Below are 21,667 nucleotides of genomic sequence, written 5' to 3' on the forward strand. Positions count from 1 at the left end.
TTAACACTGGAGTGATAAATGAGCAGATGATGTGCAAGTAGAGATACTGGTGTGCAAAAGAGCAGAAAAGTTAATAAAAACAGTAAGGGGATGAGGTAGGTAGAATGGGTGGGCTATTTACAGATGGACTATGTATAGCTGCAGCGATCGGTTAGCTGCTCAGATAGCTGATGTTTAAAGTTGGTGAGGGAAATAAAAGTCTCCAACTTCAGCGATTTTTGCAATTCGTTCCAGTCACTGGCAGCAGAGAACTGGAAGGAAAGGCTGCCAGATGAGGTGTTGGCTTTAGGGATGATCAGTGAGATATACCTGCTGGAACGTGTGCTACGGGTGGGTGTTGTTATCGTGACCAGTGAACTGAGATAAGGCAGAGCTTTACCTAGCAGAGACGTATAGATGACCTGGAGCCAGAGGGTCTGGCGACGAATATGTAGCGAGGGCCAGCCGACTAGAGCATACAGGTCGCAGTGGTGGGTGATATAAGGTGATTTGGTAACCAAACGGATGGCACTGTGATAGACTGCATCCAGTTTGATGAGTAGAGTATTGGAAGCTATTTTGTAGATGACATCGCCGAAGTCGAGGATCGGTAGGATAGTCAATTTTACTAGGGTAAGTTTGGCGGCGTGAGTGAAGGAGGCTTTGTTGCGAAATAGAAAGCTGATTCTAGATTTGATTTTGGATTGGAAATGTTTAATGAGTCTGGGAGGAGAGTTTACAGTCTAACCAGACACCTAGGTATTTATAGTTGTCCACATATTCTAGGTCGGAACCGTCTAGGGTGGTGATGCTAGTCGGGCGGGCGGGTGCGGGCAGCGAACGGTTGAAAAGCATGCATTTGGTTTTACTAGCGTTTAAGAGCAGTTGGAACTTGTTTGCATTATCAAGAGACACATCGACAAGCTTTTCATAGGATCCAATTACTACCCTAATCCCTGGTTGTATTGATGATGCATTGTAATCTATAGTATAGTGAATACTCAGAAAGTTGTCCATGTTTCCTCTCCAGGGAGGTGCATGGGAACCGCATGCTGCCAGCTGTGAAGGACAACAGTGGAAGCCACGGCTCACCTATCAGCGGAAAGCTGGAGGGCCTCTACTTCAGCTGCAACACAGAGTTCAACACAGGCAAGCCCCCCCAGGACTCCCCCTACGGCCGCACACGCTTTGAGATCCAGGCTGAGACCCTGTTCAACCCCAAGACTAATCTCTACTTTGGGGACTTCTACTGCATGTATACAGCCTACCACTACGTCATACTGGTGCTGGCCCCACAGGGCTCGCCCGGCGATGACTTCTGTAAGGCAAGGCTGCAAGCGCTCGACGTCACCAACAACCACTTCCTGACGTGCACGCTGGACGAGGACGGGGCGTTGGTGTTCCGGCACGCCCAGGATGTGATCCTGGAGGTGATTTACACGGAGCCCGTCGACCTGGCGCTGGGCACGGTGGCAGAGATCAGCGGGCACCAGCTTATGAGCCTTTCTACTGTCAACGCCAAGAAGGACCCCAGCTGCAAGACCTGCAACATCAGCGTGGGACGCTAGTGGGAGACTGGACTGGACCTGTGCTACACACACATGTAACCCCAACCTTTACACACCTCTATATCCACAAAGAACCACCCTCCCAAAAGAAGAGCAGTGCAAAAGAGGGACCCAGACTGAAAGAAATGTAACAACAGGGTGCGGTGCTAGAATTCACAATCCAATAGCATACACACACAAACATACACATAAACAAAACACAAAACACATCATCCATAACCCTTTACATCCTCAAAGGACCACCCTCCCAAAAGTGTGGAACTCTATTCCAGCCTCCCGTCAACCCCATGAGAAGAGAAACAATGCAAAAGAGGGAGGAGCCCCAACTGAAAGATCTACAGCTTAAGTGTGGGACCCTAACAACCCTTTGTCAGCATCATCCAAACCGGCTAGCCAACACTGGTCAATTAACTGACTGATCCCTTTAAATGTTCTAACCAAACGTTCATTGTTGCCTGCATTTATTCACACAACTTTTCTCATAGATTTTCCCTTCTGTTGTTTTTCAAACATCTCCTTCTCCCTTTGACCTTTTCTGTTCACTTCAGTCCAGGTAGACAGGTGGTTGTGTTCCTCTTTTTCTGTCTCTTCTGGAAGGTGTTAGTTTGGTTTCATATCAAACAGATCCAAGTTACTCCATACCTCCCTCCCTCTATTGGCAGAGACTGGTACTAATTTAGGGCTGCAGTGTCATCATCTTTATGCCAAAGGTAACACAAATGGAAATAACTTGCTGTAGAATAACAATACTAATGCAACAGCCACTAAAAAGCAAATTAACTCTGAGATCAACTTGGTAACTACTACTTGGTAGCCTTTAAGAGCATGATGCTGTCAACTGAAATGTTATGTTTTATTTATTCTAGTTATAAGGAAACCATAAACTGTGTTTAGCAAAGTAAATGTGAAAATATTTATTTTTTACTGATATATATAGAAACCAGAAGTGCACAATGTCAAGAGATCTGATCATAGTAAAGATGGGCATTTTGGGATGAAAAACACATTTGGCTGCAGGAGTAACTTTCCCTATGCCAACAATCACACATTTTTTTCAAGGTAATGTATAACTTGAATTGCCACAATGCATCATGTCAACTATTAACTAAAACATATCATAGTACAATGTGGGACTGAAAACGGATTGACATACACAAACATTCTACAGGATTGTCGGATTGTATATTTGGATGACATATCCTCCTTGCCAAGATTGCACTTTTCAAAGTGCCACATTTGAACATAGTACACCACCTGTTATACTGAGAATAGTTTTGCCAGAAGAAAATGCAAGTAACAATAGTGTCATAAAATAGCTTAGAAATTGATAACATGTATCTAACATCAACCGTGTTATATTTGTTCTCTTTGTTTCCTTAAAATTAAACTGTTACACTCGCTACATCAGTTGCATAAAATATTATAATTCCATCAGTTGCATAAAATATCATTCGTTATCATAAATAACAAAGTACTTGTTAAGGGACAAAAAATTGCTGGATGTCGCCCAGCAACTCTTGAATCATCTTGCCATCACTCTTAACCAAAGTGAGAGTCAGTCAACATCAAAGTAATTTAAAGTGCATCACCATGTAACCATGGCATGAAACATGACAAGAAGTACCGGTATTTCACTTTGAAAATTGTTCTGAAAATAAAGGTCCTATAAATGAGTAAAAAAGTGTTTCAAAAATAAAAGTCCCACTGTGAAGGAGGCTTAGACAGTCTTGTAAGTATCCTGTTTACTGAGCAGGGCTTCCAGTAAGTGGAGTTTAGCTTTTAGGTTCTTGTACTCGCAGTACTCCTCTGCCATGGGCCCGCGGTCCTCTTTCTGGGCATTCCTTTAAAGACGAGGAAGAGAAACATACTAACTTAACATTTTAGACAAGCTGCAGCTTCCTTTACTGGTATAGTCCTTGTGTTGCCTTATTCAGATAACATTGTACAGTAAGTATTGTAATTAAAGCATTGTATTTTAGGGCTCTATTCAATCTGCATCATGAAAATTCAGCTTTACAGCGTGATTGAAATTGAAAGGAAATGTTCCCGCTTAAGTGGAGAATGCATTCATGGTAAACGCTGCTTATGTCGGCTCAATCGGAAATGACCTTTACATTTCTATTGGAGAATCTGTAATGCTTCAGTGTTACAGATTGAATAGAGCCCTACTTAAAAAAACAGCTACATGTACAAAATATGTGTATACTGTAGTTCAGAGCAGTTGTCTATCTCTCCGTCTCTCTCCTGAGTACTTCTATGTGTCGTATTAAACGTGAGTGTGCATCACGCTGTTGTATCATTCTGCTGAATTCTTTTGGTGGATGTTTTATTTTATTTTTCACAAGGCATTGTTGAACTATGGATACCAAATGTTCCAGTTTGTTAAAAGAAAATTAAAGAAAAAGCAAACAGTGAAGTGTAACGAGTATTACCTGCCGGTCTGTGTGTAGAAGTGGTCCTCAAAGTCTCGGAGTACTGAACGGAGTCTCTTCTTCTCTGCTCGTGTCACCCTCAGCTGCTCCAGTAACTCTGATCTACAGTACAGTAGGAGGGGTCACAAAGAGGAGTGAGACAAGAATTCATACAGCAAGGTCTCGCTCCCAAAATAATCTCTATGCACTAGCAAGAGAAGTTAACCAGGGGCATACCTTGATGCCTCGTGCAGTGTTGCTGTGGTGACGCTGGGTGGCTGTAGACTTTTGATCTCCTCCAGAGGTGACACGAGAGGTGTGTTGGCTACCTCATTATGCGGTAGACACAGTGACTCTTCTGAAGACACACAGTGCAACGCTGTATGAGGTAGACAGGGGCTGTCCTTCACATACTCTTCATCAGAACACTCCTCTTCTTCCTGTAGGGAATCAGAGCACAGAGGCTGTAGAATAATAGTGAAGACATCAAAACTATGAAATAACAAATATGGAATTATGTAGTAACCAAAAAGTGATAAACAAATTATTCAAAGTAGCCACCCTTTGCCTGATGACAGCTTTGCACACTCTTGGCATTCTCTCAACCAGCTTCATGAGGTAGTCACCTGGAATCTATTTCAATTAACATGTGTGCCTTGTTAAGTTCATTTGTGGAATTTCTTTCCTTCTTAATATATTTGAGCCAATCAGTTGTGTTGTGACAAGGTAGGGGTGGTATACAGAAGATAGCCCTATTTGGTAAAAGACCAAGTCCATCTTTTGGCAAGAACAGCTCAAATAAGCAAAAAGAAATGACAGTCCATCATTACTTTAAGACATGAAGGTCAGTCAATTTCAAGAACTTTGAAAGTTTCTTCAAGTGCAGTCGCTAAAACCATCAAGCGCTATGATGAAACTGACTCTCATGAGGACCGCCACAGGAAAGGAAAACCCAGAGTTACCTCTGCTGCAGAGGATAAGTTCATTAGAGTTAACAGCCTCAGAAATTGCAGCCCAAAAAAATGCTTCACAGAGTTCAAGTAACAGACACATCTCAACATCAACTGTTCAGAGGAGACTGCGTGAATCAGGCCTTCATGGTCGAAGAAACCACTACTAAAGGACACCAATAATAAGAAGAGTGTCCTTTAGTAGTGGTTTCTTCGACCATGAAGGCCTGATTCACGCAGTCTCCTCTGAACAGTTGATGTTGAGATGTGTATGTTACTTGAACTCTGTGAAGCATTTTTTGGGGCTGCAATTTCTGAGGCTGGTAACTCTAATGAACTTATCCTCTGCTTGGGCCAAGAAACACGAGCAATGGATATTACACTGGTGGAAATCTGTCCTTTGGTCTGATGAGTCCAAATCTGAGATGTTTAGTTCCAACCGCCATGTCTTTGTGAGAGGCAGAGTAGGTGAAAGGATGATCTCCGCATATGTGGTTCCCACCGTGAAGCATGGAGGAGGAGGTGTGAGGGTGTGGGGATGCTTTGTGGTGACACTGTCTGTGATTTATTTAGAATTCACGGTACACTTAACCAGAATGGCTACCACAGCATTCTGCAGCAATACGCCATCCCATCTGGTTTGGGCTTAGTGGGACTTTCATTTGTTTTTCAACAGGACAATGACCCAACACACCTCAAGGTGTGTAGGGGCTATTTGACCAAGAAGGAGAGTGATGGAGTGCTGCATCAGATGACCTAGCCTCCACAATCACCCAACCTCAACCCAATTGAGATGGTTTGGGATGAGTTAGACCACAGAGTGAAGGAAAAGCAGCCAACAAGTGCTCAGCATATGTGGGAACTCCTTCAGGACTGTTGGAAAATAATTCCTCATGAAGCTGGTTGAGAGAATTCCAAGTGTGCAAAGCTGTCTTCAAGGCAAAGGGTGGCTACTTTGAAGATTCACAAATATCAAATATATTTTGATTTGTCTAACACTTTTTTGGTTACTACATGAATCCATATGTGTTATGGAATATAGAAAATCCCTTGAATGAGTTGGTGTGTCCAAACTTGACTGGTACTGTATATAGTTTTGTATTATTTTTTTAATCTTTCACAATCTTTCACTGGGCCTTTATTATTCCTGTATTATAGCCTTCTATAGCATAGCCCAAATGTAAAACATAGCAATATATCTCAGTTTATTGCATAAATTGTGAATGCATTGGATTGCAATGCTGGTGCGGTAAAATAATCCAGTCCAGTTTATTGAATTACAGTGTAGACTAATCCATAGGCTACGACAATGTACATGGAGAAGGATGCTAAAACGTGGTCAGTGGCAGATCAAAATAGCAGGTGAATGGAGGAGTTGTCCATGGTGCTGTCATTCTAGGTCCTTTATTACCCTGTTCATAATGAGCATGGGGCGGTTGCATTTTGGTTTCTGCTCAGATGGATGAAGCCAGCAGGGAACACATACAGACACCACCGGTTACAGACCTACCAAAGATCTTACTTGCAGTGGTGTATTGCAATTTTTTTTTAGATGAGGGAGCGCAAAAAAATATGTAAATGACATCAACATTTCCTCAATCAAAGTTTGTACTGACAGATGTAGCCTATTGAATAGCCTATCATGGCACTTCAGCCCTGTTCCTGAAGTGCTACTGTCCTGTAGGGTTTCACTACAACCCCAGTTGTAACTAACTCGATTAATCTTATCAACCAGCTAATTATTAGAATCAGGTGTCCTAAAATAGGCTTGAAAATTAAAACCTACAGGATGGTAGCTCTCCAGGAACAGGGTTGGAGAGCCCTGTTATAAAAAATGATGCCTAAAATGCATCCTCCAATTGCAACGTTCGCCTATGCCCACACATATTGTCTCAAGAAAATGTTATATTTTTAATACCCTCAAACACCAAGTTAGGCATACCTAATTTCTAAATAGGCCATCATCACTGTCAATCATGAATTATAATTATTCAAGTTTTACTGGTGAAACTGCATCTCCATGCCAATCATTTGATTGATCTCAATCAGTTTCATGGGAATAGCCTATGCATTTCAATCTTCTTGAATGTCACGTTGCTGAGATGAATGCCGAGATGCTGAGTCAATTGGAAGTGTACCTGTGGATGTATTTCAAGGCCTACCTTCAAACTCAGTGCCTCTTTGCTTGACATCATGGGAAAAGAAATCAGCCAAGACCTCAGAAATATTATTGTAGACCTTCACAAATCACAAGGTACCATGTTCATCTGCACAAACAATAGTACGCAAGTATAAACACCATGGGACCACACAGCCGTCATACCGCTCAGGAAGGAGACGAGTTCTGTCTCCTAGAGATGAACATACTTTGGTGCAAAAAGTGCAAATCAATCCCAGAACAGCAATGGACCTTGTGCTGGAGGAAACAGGTACAAAAGTATCTATATCCACAGTAAAACAAGTCCTATATCGACATAAACTGAAAGGCCGCTCAGCAAGGAAGAAGCCACTGCTCCAAAGCCGCCATATAAAAAAGCCAGACTACGGTTTGAAACTGCACAAAGATAATATTTTTTGGAGAAATGTTCTCTGGTCTGATGAAACAAAAATAGAACTGTTTGACCATAATGACCATCGTTATTATTGGAGGAAAAAGGGGGAGTGTAACGCTCTTCTACTTCGTCCTCCTCATCAGACGAGGAGAGGCGAGAAGGATCGGATGACCAAAACGCAGCGTGGTAATTTGACATTATATTTATTTAAAGAAAAGACGAAAAAACACGGAAACACTTTAACCCACTACAAAACAACAAACGAAGTAGACAGACCTTGACTTACGAACTTACATACAATGAAGAACGCACGAACAAGTACAGACTACAAATAAATGAACGAACGAACGATACAGTCCCGTATGGTGCAATAACGACACAGACACAGGAGACAACCACCCACAACAAACAATGTGAAACCACCTACCTTAATATGGTTCTCAATCAGAGGAAACGTAAACCACCTGCCTCTAATTGAGAACCATATCAGGTAACCCATTAACCAACATAGATACACATAACATAGAATGCCCACCCTAACTCACGCCCTGGCCGACTAAACACATACAAAACAACAGAAAACAGGTCAGGAACGTGACAGGGAGACTTGCAAGCCGAAGAACACCATCCCAACCTTGAAGCACGGGGGTGGCAGCATCATGTTGTGGGGGTGCTTTGCTGCAGGAAGGACTGGTGCACTTCACAAAATAGATGGCATCATGAGAATGGAAAATGATGTGGATATATTGAAGCAACATCTCAAGACATCAGGTTATAAAGTTAAAGCTTGGTCGCAAATGGGTCTTCCAAATGGACAACGACCCCAAGCATACTTCCAAAGTTGTGGCAAAATGGCTTAAGGACAACAAATTCAAGTTATTGGAGAGGACATCACAAAGCCCTGACCTCAATCCTATTGAAGATATGTGGGCAGAACTGAAAAAGTGCGTGTGAGCAAGGAGGCCTACAAACCTGACTCAGTTACACCAGCTCTGTCAGGAGGAATGGGCCAAAATTCCCCCAACTTATTGTGGGAAGCTTGTGGAAGACTACCCGAAACGTTTGACCCAAGTTAAACAATTTAAAGGCAATGCTATCAAATTCTAATTGAGTGTATGTAAACTTCTGACCCACTGGGAATGCGATGAAAGAAATAGAAGCTGAAGTAAATCATTCTCTCTACTATTATTCTGACATTTCACATTCTTAAAATAAAGTGGTGATCCTAACTGACCTAAGACAGGGAACCTTTACTAGGAATAAATGTCAGGAATTGTGAAAAACTGAGTTTAAATGTATTTGGCTAAAGTGTATGTAAACTTCCGACTTCAACTGTAGGTGTTTTTGGTGTAACAGTAATGTTAAAGGCCAGCTATGCTATTCGGTTCAGTTATATAAAATACAAGACATTGATTCAGCTTTGATCTAACTTTACTAAATGAACACCATTGTGAGAAGTGATAATTTATAATAATAATAATAATAGTAATGATGAGTAGGACTATAAGTGTTATTGTAAATGATTGGAGCGCTCTTCGTGGTTGGAAAAGGACAGCGCTAAATAAACATTGATTTGATTAGTTTGAACACATGGTTACAATATACCCTATTACAGAATAAAAGAAAACAAAGGCCAGAACTATCAACTCATATAATTTATTTGCAGAGATTTAATCATCAAATCAATTGACCAAGTAGTGAACATAAATCATTACTACGTAAAATTGCAAGAAATGTGTTTTAAAACGGCCATACAATCAACATTTTGGTGTGGTGTATTCATGCATCTCAATAAACTATATTGACACGCAATAAACCTAAATGCATTATTACCTCCATCTTGGCCTAATTCACATTTCCAATTTCCCACCCTGAAATAGCCTACCCTAAAAGGCCCTGTGTCTCAACCAATAGTCAATATAGGCTAAAGATCCCAAGCAGGGCTACAGCAACATCCAGAGAGGGTCAGGCTCTTGGGCTTTACGGTGGCCACTCTGGTTTGGGTGTCCTCAGCAGAACGGTGTTGCTGTATCTAAGTGGTCACATACAGTGCATTCAGAAAGTATTCAGACCCCTTGACATTTTCTACATTTTGTTACTTTACAGTCTTACTCTTAAATGGATTAAATAATTTTTCCCTCATCAATCTACACACAATACCCCATAATGACAAAGTCAAAACAAGTTTTTAGACATTTTTGCAAATTAATTAAAAGTAAAAACAGAAATACCTTATTTACATAAGTATTCAGACTCTTTGCTATGATACTCGTAATTGAGCTCAAGTGCATCCTGTTTCCATTGATCATCCTTTAGATGTTTCTACAGCTTGAATGGAGTCAACCTGTGGACAATTCTATTGATTGGACATGATTTGGAAAGGCACACACCTGTCTATATAAAGTTCCACAGTTGACAGTGCATGTCAGAGCAAAAACCAAGCCATGAGGTCGAAGAAATTATTCGTAGAGCTCCATGACAGGATTGTGTCGAGGCACAGATCTGGGGAAGGGTACCAAACAAATTCTGCAGCATTGAAGGTCCCAAGAACACAGAGGCATCCATCATTCTTCAATGGAAGAAGTTTGGAACCACCAAGGCTCTTCCTAGAGCTGGCAGCCCTGCCAAACTGAGAAATCGAGGGAGAAGGGCCTTGGTCAGGAAGGTGACCAAGAACCCGATGGTCACTCTGACAGAGCTTCAGAATTCCTCTGTGGAGATGGGTGAACCTTGCAGAAAGAACACCATCTCTGCAGCACTCCACCAATCAGATCTATATGATAGAGTGACCAGTAAAAGGCAAATGACAGCCCGCTTGGAGTTTGCCAAAAGGCACCTAAAGGATTCTCAGATCAGGAGAAACAAGATTCTCTGGTGTGATGAAACCAAGATTGAACTCTTTGGCCTGAATGCCAAGCGTCACGTCTGGAGGAAACCCGGCACCATCCCTTCGGTGAAGCATGGTGGTGGCAGCATCATGCTGTGGGGATGTTTTTCAGCGGCAGGTACTGAGAGACTAGTCAGGATCGAGGGAAAGATGAACGGAGCAAAGTATAGAGAGATTCTTGATGAAAACCTGCACAAGAGTGCTCAGGACCTCAGACTGGGGCAAAGGTCCAACTTTCAACAGGACAACGACCTTAAGCACACAGCCAGGACAATGCAGTAGTGGCTTTGGGACAAGTCTCTGAATGTCCTTGAGTGGCCAGGACAGAACTTGAACCCGGTCGAACATCTCTGGAGAGAACTGAAAATAGCTGTACAGCGACGCTCCCTATCCAACCTGACAGAGCTTTCGAGGATCTGCAGAGAAGAATGGGAGAAACTCCCCAAATACAGTTGTGCCAAGCTTGTAGCGTCATACCCAAGAAGACTCGAGGCTGTAATCACTGCTAAAGGTGCTTTAACAAAGTTTTATTTATTTCAACTTTATTTCAACTTTATTTAACCAGGTAGGCTAGTTGAGAACAAGTTCTCATTTACAACTGCGACCTGGCCAAGATAAAGCAAATCAGTGCGACAAAAACAACAGAGTTACACATAAACAAATGTACAGTCAATACCACAATAGATTTTTTCTATGTACAGTGTGTGCAAATGTAGAAGAGTAGGGAGGTAAGGCAATAAATAGGCCATAGAGGCGAAATAGTTACAATTTAGCGTTTACACTGGAGTGATAGATGTGCAGATGATGATGTGCAAGTAGAGATACTGGGGTGCAAAAGAGCAAGAAGATAAATAACAATATGGGGTAGTTGGGTGTGCTATTTACAAATTGGCTGTGTACAGGTACAGTGATCGGTAAGCTGCTTTGACAGCTGATGCTTAAAGTTAGAGAGGGAGATATAACTCTCCAGCTTCAGTGATTTTTGCAATTCGTTCCAGTCATTGGCAACAGAGAACTGGAATGAAAGTCGGCCAAAGTAAGTGTTGGCTTTGGGGATGACCAGTGAAATATACCTGCTGGAGCACATGGGTGTTGCTATGGTGACCAGTGAGTTGAGATAAGGTGGGGCTTTACCTAGCAAAGACTTATAGATGACCTGGAGCCAGTGGGTTTGGCGACGAATCTGTAGCGAGGGCCAGCCAACGAGAGTATACAGGTCGCAGAGGTGGGTAGTATATGGGGCTTTGGTGACAAAACGGATGGCACTGTGATAGACTACATCCAGTTTGCTGAGTAGAGTTTTGGAGGCTATTTTGTAAATGACATCGCCGAAGTCGAGGATCGGTAGGATAGTCAGTTTGACGAGGGTATGTTTGGCAGCTTGAGTGAAGAATGCTTTGTTGAGAAATAGGAAGCCGATTCTAGATTTAATTTTGGATTGGAGATACTTAATGTGAGTCTGGAAGGAGATTTTACAGTCTAACCAGACACCTAGGTATTTGTAGTTGTCCACATATTCTCGGTCAGAACCGTCCAGAGTAGTGATGCTAGTCGGGTGGGCGGGCGCGGGCAGCAATCGGTTGAAGAGCATGCAGTTACAACCAGGAATATGACTTTCCCGAAGCGGATCCAGTGTTTTGCCTTCCACCCAATACAATGGATCTGATCCCAGCCGGCGACCCTAAGCGACGCCGAAAAAGGGGCAAACGAAGCGGTCTCCTGGTCAGGCTTCGGAGACGGGCACATCGCGCTCCACTCCCTAGCATACTACTCGCCAATGTCCAGTCTCTTGACAATAAGGTTGATGAAATCCGAGCACGGGTAACATTCCAGAGAGACATCAGGGATTGTAACGTTCTCTGCTTCACGGAAACATGGCTCACTCAAGAGACGCTAACGGAGTCGGTGCAGCCAGCTGGTTTCTTCACGCATCGTGCCGACAGAAACAAACATCTTTCTGGTAAAAAGAGGGGCGGGGGTGTATGCCTTATGATTAACGAGAGGTGGTGTGATCATAACAACTTACAGGAACTCAAGACATTCTGTTCACCTGATCTAGAATTCCTCACAATCAAATGTCGACCGCATTATCTACCAAGGGAATTCTCTTCGATTATAATCACAGCTGTATATATCCCCCCCCAAGCAGACACATCGATGGCCCTGAACGAACTTTATCTGACTCTTTGTAAACTGGAAACCACACACCCTGAGGCTGCATTCATCGTAGCTGGGGATTTTAACAAGGCTAATCTGAAAACAAAACTCCCTAAATTCTATCAGCATATCGATTGTGCTACCAGGGCTGGTAAAACCTTGGATCATTGTTATACTAACTTCCGCGACGCATATAAGGCCCTCCCCCGCCCTCCTTTCGGAAAAGCTGACCACGACTCCATTTTGTTGCTTCCAGCCTACAAACAGAAACTAAAACAACAAGCTCCCTCGCTCAGGTCTGTTCAACGCTGGTCCGACCAATCTGATTCCACGCTTCAAGACTGCTTCGCTCACGTGGATTGGGATATGTTCCGCATTGCGTCCAACAACAATATTGACGAATACGCTGATTGGGTGAGCGAGTTCATTAGAAGGTGCATTGACGATGTCGTACCCACAGCAACGATTAAAACATTCCCAAACCAGAAACCGTGGATTGATGGCAGCATTCGCGTGGAACTGAAAGCGCGAACCACTGCTTTTAACCAGGGCAAGGTGACCGGAAACATGACCGAATACAAACAGTGTAGCTATTCTCTCCGCAAGGCAATCAAACAAGCTAAGTCCCAGTATAGAGACAAAGTAGAGTCGCAATTCAACAGCTCAGACACAAGAGGTATGTGGCAGGGTCTACAGTCAATCACGGATTACAAAAAGAAAACCAGCCCCGTTGTGGACCAGGATGTCTTGCTCCCAGACAGGCTAAATAACTTTTTTGCTTGCTTTGAGGACAATACAGTCCTCAAAGCAAGTACACGGCCCGCAGTACACGGCCCGCTACCAAAACCTGCGGGCTCTCCTTCACTGCAGCCGAGGTGAGTAAAACATTTAAACGTGTTAACCCTCGCAAGGCTGCAGGCCCAGACGGCATTCCCAGCCGCGTCCTCAGAGCATGCGCAGACCAGCTGGCTGGTGTGTTTAAGGACATATTCAATCAATCCTTATCCCAGTCTGCTGTTCCCACATGCTTCAAGAGGGCCACCATTGTTCCTGTTCCCAAGAAAGCTAAGGTAACTGAGCTAAACGACTACCGCCCCGTAGCACTCACTTCCGTCATCATGAAGTGCTTTGAGAGACTAGTCAAGGACCATATCACCTCCACCCTACCTGACACCCTAGACCCACTCCAATTTGCTTACCGACCCAATAGGTCCACAGACGACGCAATCGCAACCACACTGCACACTACCCTAACCCATCTGGACAAGAGGAATACCTATGTGAGAATGCTGTTCATCGACTACAGCTCAGCATTTAACACCATAGTACCCTCCAAACTCGTCATCAAGCTCGAGACCCTGGGTCTCGACCCCGCCCTGTGCAACTGGGTCCTGGACTTCCTGACGGGCCACCCCCAGGGGGTGAGGGTAGGTAACAACATCTCCACCCCGCTGATCCTCAACACCGGGGCACCACAAGGGTGCGTTCTGAGCCCTCTCCTGTACTCCCTGTTCACCCACGACTGCGTGTCCATGCACGCCTCCAACTCAATCATCAAGTTTGCGGACGACACTACAGTGGTAGGCTTGATTACCAACAACGACGAGACGGCCTACAGGGAGGAGGTGAGGGCCCTCGGAGTGTGGTGTCAGGAAAATAACCTCACACTCAACGTCAACAAAACAAAGGAGATGATCGTGGACTTCAGGAAACAGCAGAGGGAGCATCCCCTATCCACATCGACGGGACAGTAGTGTAGAGGGTAGAAAGTTTTAAGGTCCTCAGCGTACACATCACGGACAAACTGAATTGGTCCACCCACACAGACAGCGTTGTGAAGAAGGCGCAGCAGCGCCTCTTCAACCTCAGGAGGCTGAAGAAATTCGGCTTGTCACCAAAAGCACTCACAAACTTCTACAGATGCACAATCGAGAGCATCCTGTCGGGCTGTATCACCGCCTGGTACGGCAACTGCTCCGCCCACAACCGTAAGGCTCTCCAGAGGGTAGTGAGGTCTGCACAACGCATCACCGGGGGAAAACTACCCGCCCTCCAGGACACCTACACCACCCGATGTCACAGGAAGGCCATAAAGATCATCAAGGACATCAACCACCCAAGCCACTGCCTGTTCACCCCGCTATCATCCAGAAGGCGAGGTCACTACAGGTGCATCAAAGCAGGGACCGAGAGACTGAAAAACAGCTTCTATCTCAAGGCCATCAGACTGTTAAACAGCCACCACTAACATTTAGTGGCCGCTGCCAACATACTGACTCAACTCCAGCCACTTTAATAATGGGAATTGATGGAAATTATGTAAAAATGTACCACTAGCCACTTTAAACAATGCCACTTAATATAATGTTTACATACCCTACATTACTCATCTCATATGTATATGTATATACTGCTACTCTACTGCACGCCCGATCGTACTGCCCATGCTTGCCCCCCGTATACGCCACCACTCGCCTTGCCAGCCGCTGTACCATCACTCATTCATATATCTTTATGTACATATTCTTTATCCCTTTACACTTGTGTGTATAAGGTAGTAGTTGTGGAATTGTTAGGTTAGATTACTTGTTGGTTATTACTGCATTGTCGGAACTAGAAGCACAAGCATTTCGCTACACTCGCATTAACATCTTCTAACCATGTGTATGTGACAAAAAAAATTTGATTTGATTTAGTTTAGTTTTACTAGCATTTAAAAGCAGTTGAAGGCCACAGAAGGACTGTTGTATGGCATTGAAGCTCGTTTGGAGGTTTGTTAACACAGCGACCAAAGAAGGGCTAGATGTATACAGAATGGTGTCATCTGCGTATAGGTGGATCAGAGAATCACCAGCAACAAGAGCGACATCATTGATATATACAGAGAAAAGAGTCGGCCCGAGAATTGAACCCTGTGGCACCCCATAGAGACTGCCAGAGGTCCGCACAACAGGCCTTCCGATTTGACACACTGAACTCGATCTGAAAAGAAAAAGATGTTGGTGAACCAGGCGAGGCAGTCTTTTGAGAAACCAAGGCTATTGAGTCTGCCAATAAGAATGCGGTGAAAGTACTGAGTAAAGGGCCTGAATACTTTTGTAAATGTGATGTTTCAGTTTTTTATTTTTAATACATTTGCAAAATGTTCTACAAAACTGATATTGCTTTGTCATTATGGGGTATTGTGTGTAGATTAATGAGGGGGGAAAAACTATTTAATCCAGTTTAGAATACGGCTGTAATGTAACAAAATGTGGAAAAAGTCAAGGAGTCTGAATACTTTCCGAATGCACTGTATTGTTCTGGGTTCCACTGCGCAAGAGCAGGTTGGTGGAGTTTTATGAACATCAAGGCAGACAGGTGATGATTTTTTTTTTTTATGTTCTGAAGTTGACAAGCCTCCAATGGGCCTCTGCATTGCACACATGTAGCCTACAGTTCTTCATCATTCGCCAGAGAGAAGACAGGGAAGAAACCACCATTTACCTACCTGTAGGGTGCTGTAGCCTAGATATTTATTTGGTTTGTCATTCTATAATTTTCATGCAATTTTGTGGTAATTAAATATAATTTATTTTAGAGTTGATGAGAATACATTTTTTCTGTGTATTCTCAAATTGAAAAAAGCTAGGGAGCTCCCCCAGCACTGCACCCCTGATTACATGTGAAGGAAAGGCAGCTGCACTGTGCTATTTCATCAACAAAAAAAGCCACATCTCCTCACACAGCCCCACCCCCAAACTACTTGCGTGTGTGTGTGTATGTGTGTGAGAGAGACTTACTATGGTGGTGATGAAAGGGATGGTGGTGGAGGAACACAGGAGCTGCTGTTTGACCTGGCGGTAGCGATCATAGAAAGGCTTCATCAGAGTCTTCTCCTGCCTGGTGCTCTGAAAACACACACACACATACACAGTAAAAAACAAATATAATCATATTAAACATTACGGCTACTCATTCAGAAGCTACACTAAAATAGACATTTACAAGGCACACTGGGCAGTCTTACCGGTCGTCCATGCAGGCTCTCAAAGTGGAGCAGACACTTCTGCAGGGTGACCTTCTCCACAGCCATCTGAGCCGGAGTCATCTCCTGGACCAGGAACCAACCAGTGGCAATACAGTCAGACACAAGGCCAAACCAATGAGTAATAGAACATAGCAGAGTTACACTGACAGTATAACACACTCAACTAATCAAGAGTAATCTTGGTATGAGAATAGGTCCTTTCATAACTATGTACATTTCCAGCGCATTACCTGGTAATTCACGATGTGTAGTTTTACCTTGATGTTATCTGGCAGTCTCTCCTGTCGTTTCTCCATCATTCTCTTGTTCAGGCTATCGACAGTCTCCTTCAGTGAGGGTTTGTTGTTACTGTTCTGGTAGTGCTCCATCGCCCCCTGGGGGTCTCTGGTGGACCTGCATGTAGCTGTGTTCAGTCCTCTCTGCTGCTCTCTGAGCCCCTCCACACACTGTTTCAGCTTCAGCTCTACACATACACAGAGGTTTCATTTGACAATATAGAACACTCATACAAATATCAATATAGATTCAGAGTGCATGTCCCTCCTCCCCAAATATATATATTTTTTAATGGCATAAATAATTATAAACATTTCCTTTCAAATAATAATGATACATTATACAGCCACCAAGATGGTGTCTTGGTGTTACATTCTTTCACTTCAGCTGCAGTTCACACAGTTTTTTTTTAAATGCCTCTGATTGCAACAAGTCAAGGACTTACCTTTGAGCTGCTTGCGAGACTTAGTGAGGTCTCGCATCAGTCTAGATATTTCTGGGTGGGCAGTCTTATCATTGTATGCTGGCTGCCACAGAAAAACAACACAAACCTCATGAATATATGACACATAGAAAGAGGTATATTCATATATGGCAAAATATATCCTATCATTATTATCAGTCCATAAACACTAGGTGGAGCTACACTAAATTCATGTGTTCTACTGGAACGAGAACTACAGCACTAGAAAAGACAGAAGTGTAATGTGGGAAAACATCCAGTAGGAGAACTCTTTGAATTGGATTATTCTGTTCCCAAACCATCAACTTTTTCCTAACGCTGTGTGCAGCTGGTGTTGGGCTGAGTTGGCACGTTAGAAAAGGAAACGGAAGTCGAGTCTGGTGAGAGACAGAGAGCGGTTTGAACCAGTCTAAACTGGCCTGGAAGAGAGAGAGGAGATATGACTGTCTGTGGCCTTGATTCTTTGACTCAGCAGGAGGAAATACATTCCTCCCACTGGGCACACCATGTTGTTTCAACGTGGGTAATTGGGTAATATTTGGCTGAGACGTTGATCGATGAGATTACAACCTGTATTCACCCACTCAAAAAGACAGACAAAAGTTAGTTGAATTTACAATGTGTTATTGATTTGCTGATTTTTTCCCAGAAAGAACTTCAGTTGTGGCAAATCGGATAAGATAAAGATATATATTGTAAACATATAAACAGCAACATTCACACATGACAGATACACAAGACTGTCAGCTTTAATTTGAAGGTATTTTCATCCATCTCGGGTGAACCGTTTAGAAATTACAGCACGTTCTGTACACAGTCCTCCCATTTTAGGGGACCAAAAGTATTGGGAAGAATGCACTTATTTGTTTATTAAACTAGTAAAAGGTTAAGTATTTGGTCCCATATTCATAACACACAATGGCTTCATCAAGCTTGTGACTCTACACATTTGTTAGATGCATTTGCTTTTATGTTTTGGTTGTGTTTCAGATAATTGTGCGCCCAATAGAAATGAATGGTAAATAATGTACTGTGTCATTTTGGAGTCACTTTTATTGTAAATAAGAATATGTTTCTGAACACTTCTACATTCATGTGGATGCTACCATGATTACAGAATAATCCTGAATGATTCGTGAATAATGATGAGTGAGGAAGTTAGACGCACAAATATCATACACCCCCAAAAATGCTAACTTCCCCTTTTATTGTAACTGCGAGAGGTTAGCTACAGTATTTGTGATATGTTGGATTCACGTCTTCATCTCAAACAAAAATCTAAGCTAAAGAGTAGGACTAAATCAAATCAAAATACAAATGCACTTAAATAATGTTTGATTTGATTTAGTCCTATTCTTTAAGTTACATTTTTGGTTGGGATAGAGACGTGAATCAAACATATCAATTATTATTTTGTAGAAAAACTGTCATTAAAGCCAGACTAAGTCAGTGGCATAGAACTATCAAAGCAGAAGATCCATCTCCTTCAAATGTTGATATTTGGTTGTGTTGACAATATCATTTCATTTTAAATCAACCAGAGCTTGAAACCCTAGCCCTGTTGTATTGTCTATTTTTAGTTGGGTTGAATTGAAACAATAGGTGTTGATGACTTTGCAAATGGTATCTATATAGGCCTAAATAGTATCATTGATGATATCTGAGTGATAATGTATAGTGACATTTCATTTGCTCTGTTAAAACTACACTGGAATGACGTCGATAGCAACAATGAATCTATTTAATTTTTAAGGGGAGCTCTCTCAACATTTATTCTCACGATAGCACATTGGTAATAGTCTGTGAAAAATATCTAAGCAGGGCTGGTCTTGGTTAAAATCCTGGATGGGAGACCAAAGGGTAGCTATAGATAGATTTTCCAGTAGGAGGTGCTGCCTACCCTATTGTTTTATCCCCCTGATAGTAGATCTGACGTTGTTTTAATGGTACAAATTCAACATATTTTATACAAGGGTTGTCTATGTTGAAATGTGGTTACCATGATGACATAATCCTGTGGTTGAAATTTCACCATCAAAACAACAGTTGAGATTGATTACTTTTTTCAAATCCAATGTATTTTCCACGCAGATTCCACGTCACAATATGTTGACAAATTATGTTGAAACAACGTTTCTCTGCAGTTTTTGTCCAGTGGGCTTTGTCTTTATGAGACACTGTGTACTAAAGCTATCATCAGTCAAACCATGGATTTATTCAGAAACTAAAAGGTTGGCCTCTGGGCTATAATATGGTTGTAAATAAACATTGATGTTTGATGGTTTTACTGTCTCACCCTGTAGTGTCTCTCTTGCTCAAAGCGCTCCTCAAAATGTCTGATCCTCTTCCTCAGGTTCTGGATGTGTCTGTTTAGCATTGTGACTGATGGGGTCTTGATAGCTCCCTCTGCTGGTTCAGTCCTAACTGTGTAGTGAGCCCTGGTGAGGGAGAGCTAGAATGGTAAGTTTCCACATTTATCCATCACATACGCTTCCAAGACACACCCACTAATACACAACACACACTTAACACGCATAAACCTTGGACACACAAAGCTACATACTCTCTCCAACCGAATGCACACACAACAACCGAACACAAACACACAACACTTGAACACAGTCTCTTACATCCTGATGTATTGTGAGCAGGGTGGGGATGGGGCTGTTTCCGGGTCTGTGTTGAAGCGCTGGCCCTGGCTGAGGTTGTGGCAGCGGGGGGACGGTATGGGACAGTCACCAGCCGCGAGGCGCTGTAGGAAAGGACTAGGACAAGCGGTCAACAGACACTCACTGCTACTCCCCTCAGAGAGAGACACGGGGGCCCTCTGGACTGGACTGGCTTCTGACAGAGAGCAGAGGGTGGAGGGAGAGAGACAATGGGGTCAAAGTACAGAAATGAAATGAAGACTAACAGGTTTGAAACTATAACAAAGCTAGTGGTGTAGTTGTGCACCTGTCCTACTAGTCAAAAACAACTAACTTCACTTCATATCCAGAACATACTCAAACGATATCTGCCCTTATACACACACTGCTCCTACTGTATCTATAACATCCTGGCGCATCGTGACTTGATAAGCAAGCATGAGACATACCCACCCAAAGCTAACACTGATAAGAGCTTATATTATCCACTAAACATAAGACAGATGAAGAGACATATGATTGATTCACAAAAAAAGCACTAAATATCAATCATAGTGTACAAGATATCACACAGTACGAGAATAACCAATCTGCTTACGAGGAGACGAGGGTTGAGATAGATAGGAGAGGAGGAAGAGATAAAAGAAAAGGAGGGATAGGGAAGGTGCTGTTCTCCTACCTGTCAGTGAAGTGCTGATGATGTCCTGGTCCTGTTTTGGGAGGGATTGGAGAGATGGGGTTAGGCTCTGGTAGTCATTGGTACAAGGGGGGAGTTCCAGGTCCTCCTGGGGGGTTCCGGGGGGCGAGGTGCACAGCTCAGCCTCCAGGGCTTGCTGCTTCAGGGAGGGGCTCTGGAAACAGAAGCAGAACATGTCTTCGGAATTAGGGGTCTGGAGAAGGTAAAACAGGGATGCAGATCCCCTATCTGGGGTGTAGAGGTTGAAGGTGGGTGGCAAAATCCTGATGATGGCCGCTAAGAGGGCTTGTCCTTAGGGAAAGTGATCTTGTGTTGTGTCCGTGTGCCCCACACCTCAGTTATAAAAGGGTGGCGTAAGACATGACGTTAGCAGTCACATAATGGGTCTTGTCTCGGCTCTGCTCTCCCCTAGGTTTCCTCAGACCTGGATCCACATGTGATCCCATTAGTTAGATCCCTGTGTGTGTGACAGCGTACTCAGCTTCCTCAGAACGGTGAAATCCCTCTGTTCTGTAATTGTCATAGTATCACTGTTAGTGATTCAGTAGAATCCATGTGTGTCTGCACATATCTGTGTTTTCCCAGTTTTTCCGGTCTGTCTGCGTTCCCAGGGATGCTTCCACTGCTCCGGCTCACCTCCACATGGATTATTCATAGCGTCAGGGCAACGTTCGGGAAAACCATGCGTGTGGAACTATGATGGGGGGGGGGGGGGGGGGGGTCTCCGTGGTAACGTTGTGAGGCTGAGCATTCTAATTGGAGAGCAGGAAGGCTGACGTTGTTAGCTCAGTGTGAGCCGCAGTAGGGGGTTGACATGGGTTGTTCTGTGAGCGTCCGAAATAGGATAAAATAGGTTTTGATGCATAAATATGGGGTAGTCTGGGGGATAGAGGGTAAAGGGGGGCTCATTCAGTTTCGTTTGACATCATGATTTGGTGAGGCTATAGCCCCTCCCTCTCGCTGTTCATTCATTTAAAGAAACTGTGTGCGTCAGACAGGAGACAGAGGAAAGGGAGGGGGCTATTACTCACACACACGCACGTGCACAC

General features: G+C 43.3%; 2 protein-coding genes across 4 annotated transcripts in view; one reads left to right on the top strand and one right to left on the bottom strand.

Moving 5' to 3' along the window:
- The window catches only part of LOC139570968 (phytanoyl-CoA hydroxylase-interacting protein-like), a 38,008-nt gene extending 34,050 nt beyond the window's left edge, over nucleotides 1-3,958 (top strand). For all 3 annotated transcript variants that reach the window (XM_071393352.1, XM_071393355.1, XM_071393354.1), the window contains exon 5: nucleotides 1,010-3,958. In XM_071393352.1, coding sequence (XP_071249453.1) covers nucleotides 1,010-1,547 — 538 coding nt within the window. In that variant the 3' untranslated portion in view covers nucleotides 1,548-3,958. The remainder of the gene's footprint in view (nucleotides 1-1,009) is intronic.
- Nucleotides 2,783-21,289, bottom strand: fam13c (family with sequence similarity 13 member C). Its single transcript, XM_071393351.1, has 10 exons — nucleotides 20,601-21,289; nucleotides 19,904-20,117; nucleotides 19,570-19,711; nucleotides 17,256-17,337; nucleotides 16,792-16,997; nucleotides 16,514-16,597; nucleotides 16,287-16,394; nucleotides 4,196-4,398; nucleotides 3,980-4,081; nucleotides 2,783-3,388 (listed from the first exon to the last, which is right to left on the bottom strand). The coding sequence occupies exons 1-10, from the start codon at nucleotides 20,791-20,793 to the stop codon at nucleotides 3,265-3,267; spliced, it is 1,458 nt and encodes a 485-aa protein (XP_071249452.1). The 5' UTR covers nucleotides 20,794-21,289; the 3' UTR covers nucleotides 2,783-3,264.
- Nucleotides 21,290-21,667: the final 378 nt, after the last annotated feature.

This window comes from Salvelinus alpinus, chromosome 3 (assembly GCF_045679555.1).
Source record: "Salvelinus alpinus chromosome 3, SLU_Salpinus.1, whole genome shotgun sequence".
In the NCBI taxonomy this organism is placed as follows: Eukaryota; Metazoa; Chordata; class Actinopteri; order Salmoniformes; family Salmonidae; genus Salvelinus; species Salvelinus alpinus.